This window comes from Helianthus annuus, chromosome 14 (genome assembly GCF_002127325.2).
Source record: "Helianthus annuus cultivar XRQ/B chromosome 14, HanXRQr2.0-SUNRISE, whole genome shotgun sequence".
In the NCBI taxonomy this organism is placed as follows: domain Eukaryota; kingdom Viridiplantae; phylum Streptophyta; class Magnoliopsida; order Asterales; family Asteraceae; genus Helianthus; species Helianthus annuus.
The window spans coordinates 44,075,207-44,078,850 of record NC_035446.2 but is presented as its reverse complement, the minus strand read 5'-3'; the positions used below and the strand labels follow the sequence as shown (position 1 = coordinate 44,078,850).

General features: G+C 36.5%; 1 protein-coding gene across 1 annotated transcript; it reads right to left on the bottom strand.

Annotated features, from left to right (window-relative positions):
* Positions 1-232: 232 nt before the first annotated feature.
* On the bottom strand, positions 233-3,408 carry LOC110908408 (ankyrin repeat-containing protein At5g02620). Its single transcript, XM_022153346.2, has 4 exons — positions 2,858-3,408; positions 2,160-2,300; positions 1,169-1,716; positions 233-1,009 (listed from the first exon to the last, which is right to left on the bottom strand). Exons 1-4 carry the CDS (start codon positions 3,375-3,377, stop codon positions 329-331), a joined length of 1,890 nt encoding a protein of 629 aa, XP_022009038.1. The 5' UTR covers positions 3,378-3,408; the 3' UTR covers positions 233-328.
* Between the last annotated feature and the right edge of the window lie 236 nt (positions 3,409-3,644).

Sequence of the window (3,644 nt, the reverse complement as noted above, 5' to 3'; positions counted from 1 at the left end):
AAATATGTGTTTGGTCGGATCCTAAGATCGTGTAGCTGACTATTTAAACGGGACGAGTATATACGTTAATAAAAACATATATTCTCTAGATGGGGTGCCAAAACAACCTTTAGGCCTCGAGTTCAAACATTTTTTTCCAAAGTTACTTTCACATAATTAATCTCAAATTCAAAGAAAACTCTTAATCACATTGACATGATTTTACTTATTAACCAGTTAACTCTGGGTAGTCTTATCCTAAGCAAGGTTAGATTCGACATGAAACATATCACACAATACCAACATGTTTTTCCTTCAACCATGGCATATTATTCTCTCAAAATACCAACTAAACAGACCCTACGGTTTGACGTCGAGAATGACGATTGTAACACCAACCTTCAAGTCTGGGGTTATGGTAATGTGAGAGTGTTGCTTCTGCCATCTGCTTGAACGCGTGGTAAATAGCCCCACCAAGTTGCTTGTAAAACTTTATATATGTGAACACAAATATTAGTACAGGGAAGAATGAAACACTATATAAAGTGATATCAGTCCATTTCCTTCCACTGCTTATGGTTAAAATAAGTGTGGCTGCAAATGCCACCATCATCATTGCCACAGAGATGATCAGGAGTGTAAGTCCTAAATGTAACTTTTGAAATAAAGATTTCTCAAAATCCTTAAAATGGAACGAGGATGTGACGATGTTGAGAAATATGATAACTGATGTTAAACTTGATGATAGTGAAATGGCATCGGCGATGGTAAATATGAGAAAGAGAGGTTGGTTCTTGAGAACAGGATGGCCCGTTTTTGAGTCTGGCCCTCCTGGCACAGTGTAAGCTGCAGCGAAAGCGACTGTGGCAATGAGTACCGCGACAATGGAGCAGTTTTTCGCATTCTCACTCATCCATTCTTTGGCTTCGGCTCGGAGTTTGTTATTACTCTCGAAGAATACTTGTTCTGCAGTCTTCCCTTTGGAGTTTAACCTCATGGTATCTAAGGTTATACATGTCTCCTTTACTCTCTGCAAACCACGAAAAGTAGGAAGTTTAAGCAATAGGCATCTACCACTATTTGGATTATATTCATTTGACAAGAGAACTAGAAATAAATAGAACACAAATGGTTGAAATTGCCACCTTCTAATAAATGTAATGAGTATGTGTTAGAAAGTTGAACTGACCTTAAACAAAAGTGCATCCTCTTGTAGTACTAGAGCAGGACCTTTTAGGTCCTCTGTAGGATTATCAACTTTTTCGCCAACTAGATGAAGCAAGGTGTTCCCATAGTTGTCAATGTTTCTTCTCACCCTCGTCTTTTGAATGTTCAACCGATCAACAAGATCGATAATTTCAATACGTCGATGCAAGATCGCTAGACTTAAAATGTTACGCCCCTCATGGTCAATATGCTCAATTGCCTGAGGATACACTTTAACTATTTCCTCAACAATCTCGGTACAACCATGTATGGTTGCTAATAATAGTGGTGTGTCGGGCTTATACATATCACCCGTCATTTGTTCATTTTCAGCTATGGATTTACGCCTTCCATAGAGATGGACAGTTGATCTTCCCTTCTTTATCCAAGATTCAGTCATTTGCCATGACATGTCAGCTTTTACCAACACCTTAACAAGCTTCAATGCCCATTCACATCTATGCTTTTCTTTCTTCAGTTTTTTTAGCCAGGGAAATATTTTGTTGGTATCTTCAAAATCTACATCAATCACTAAGACAAGAAACTTTCAAATTTAATAAGTCTTTTATCCTTGAAGTTTTCAACAACTACAACTATGAGTAGATTAGAGAACCATAGATTTTTTTTTCATTTTCAATTATGGGTTTGTCGCTATCCCGACTTATGTGTCTTAAACCTGCCAATATATGAAACCACTTTATCTTAATTAGTTGAACTCAATATCTAAGATATGTAGTAATTCAAAAACAAAAAGAAAGGGCAAAACTAATCTATCACTCATCTAAATATTGCAGATCATAAATTTCAATTTTCAAGAAGCTATATTCGTTATCTTAAATAGCGACTAACATTAACCCATTTCTCAAATCCCAAAAGACCCGAGTTTTCATTACTCCTTTTGAAATAACTTAATTATAAAAAGAAAAAAATAGGAAAAGTGATCAAGTAGAAGTATAGTGTTCGCATCATCGTACACTTGTATATCATGCACTTGAAAAAAGTTTTAGGACCGAATACTGGTGGGCTGCACGAAAGAAGCTGAAGAGGTGTCATCTCGTCACCATCCTTCTCGTTCATCAAATGCGGGTGCTTGGAGGCTATCTCGTGAGCCAGAACTGTTAAAAGAGATGCATGATATAAAAAGTATATGTTAGAGTCACAATGAAGCCAACTTGTGTGGTTAGGGGTGTTCACATCCGTTTTAAACAGTTTTTTTATGTAAAACCGTGAGCCAAACTGTTAGTAACCTTTTTGATATTGGAAACCAAATCCAAACTGTTGAAATTTAAAAATGAACCATTACTTACGGTTTGATCGGGTCAGTATGAATTGACAGTTTAGGTTGTTAGATAAAAATAAAAACAAGTTACCCCAATACTAATTGTCAATTTTGAATGCAGATTATCTAAATAACAATCCTGATTATCTAAAAAAGCTAGAACTGCCACCAACCAATATATATACATAAAGAATTAATATTGGTCCGGTTTTATGTGGTTGGCTTTCCTTACAAACCACAAATTATATCATTCGCTATGGTTTGAAAATTTTAAAGCCGACCAACCGAAAAAAAAAAAAGAACCAGCGTGAAACCAAAAAGGGACCTGTTGGAACAATTTCATGGTTTTAAACCGAATCATGAACACCATTGCGTGTGAACAAATATGCTTACAGTAGTTTCTACTAAGAATTGCTCTATGAAGTATGGTAGATTTATCATCCCTTTGAAGAAACGTTTTCAAATCGGGACCCTGTGTGGTTCGACACACTTGGCGATGAAGTAAGTTAAAAATCTTGGTCTTGCCATTTGAAGCAGCAGTGAACAAAGCAGTCTCGCCGAGTCTATTAGTCATGCCGAGCAACATAGGGGCCCTGGCTAGCATCTCGGCTGCAGCCTCTACTGTTTTGTTGTTGAGTCCAGTCTCGTGAAGCATGGTGTGTCCACCACTGTTTTGCCACGTGAGTTTGTGGGAGTCACACATTGGCACCATATCTAGGAGTTGTAATGCTAGGTCGTTTTTCTTGAGGTTGGTAGCCAAACTTAAAACGGTGTCATCATGTATTGTAGGTGTATGTAATGGGCCCTTGGGAATGCCTGCGCATATCTCGATAACTTTAGCTTCCTCCCCTCTTGTCAAAGCTTCATACACTTCTGAACTAACCCGCAAGTCCTCGGCTTCCGTCAGAGCCATTGTCTTTGATCTAGAGAGTGTGAGAGAGATAATCTAGATATACATTTATAAACATACTAGGTTATAACCCCGTGTATTACACGTGTTGAATAAATGTAATTTTATATACTAAATTAAAAAAATTATTCTTTAAAAATCTCGTTTATTACACGGGTTGAACAAATGTAATTTTATAATTTTATATAATTTTATATATTATTCTTTAATATAATTTTATATATTAAAATTATATCTCTAAGAATCTCATGTATTGTACCGAATAAATGT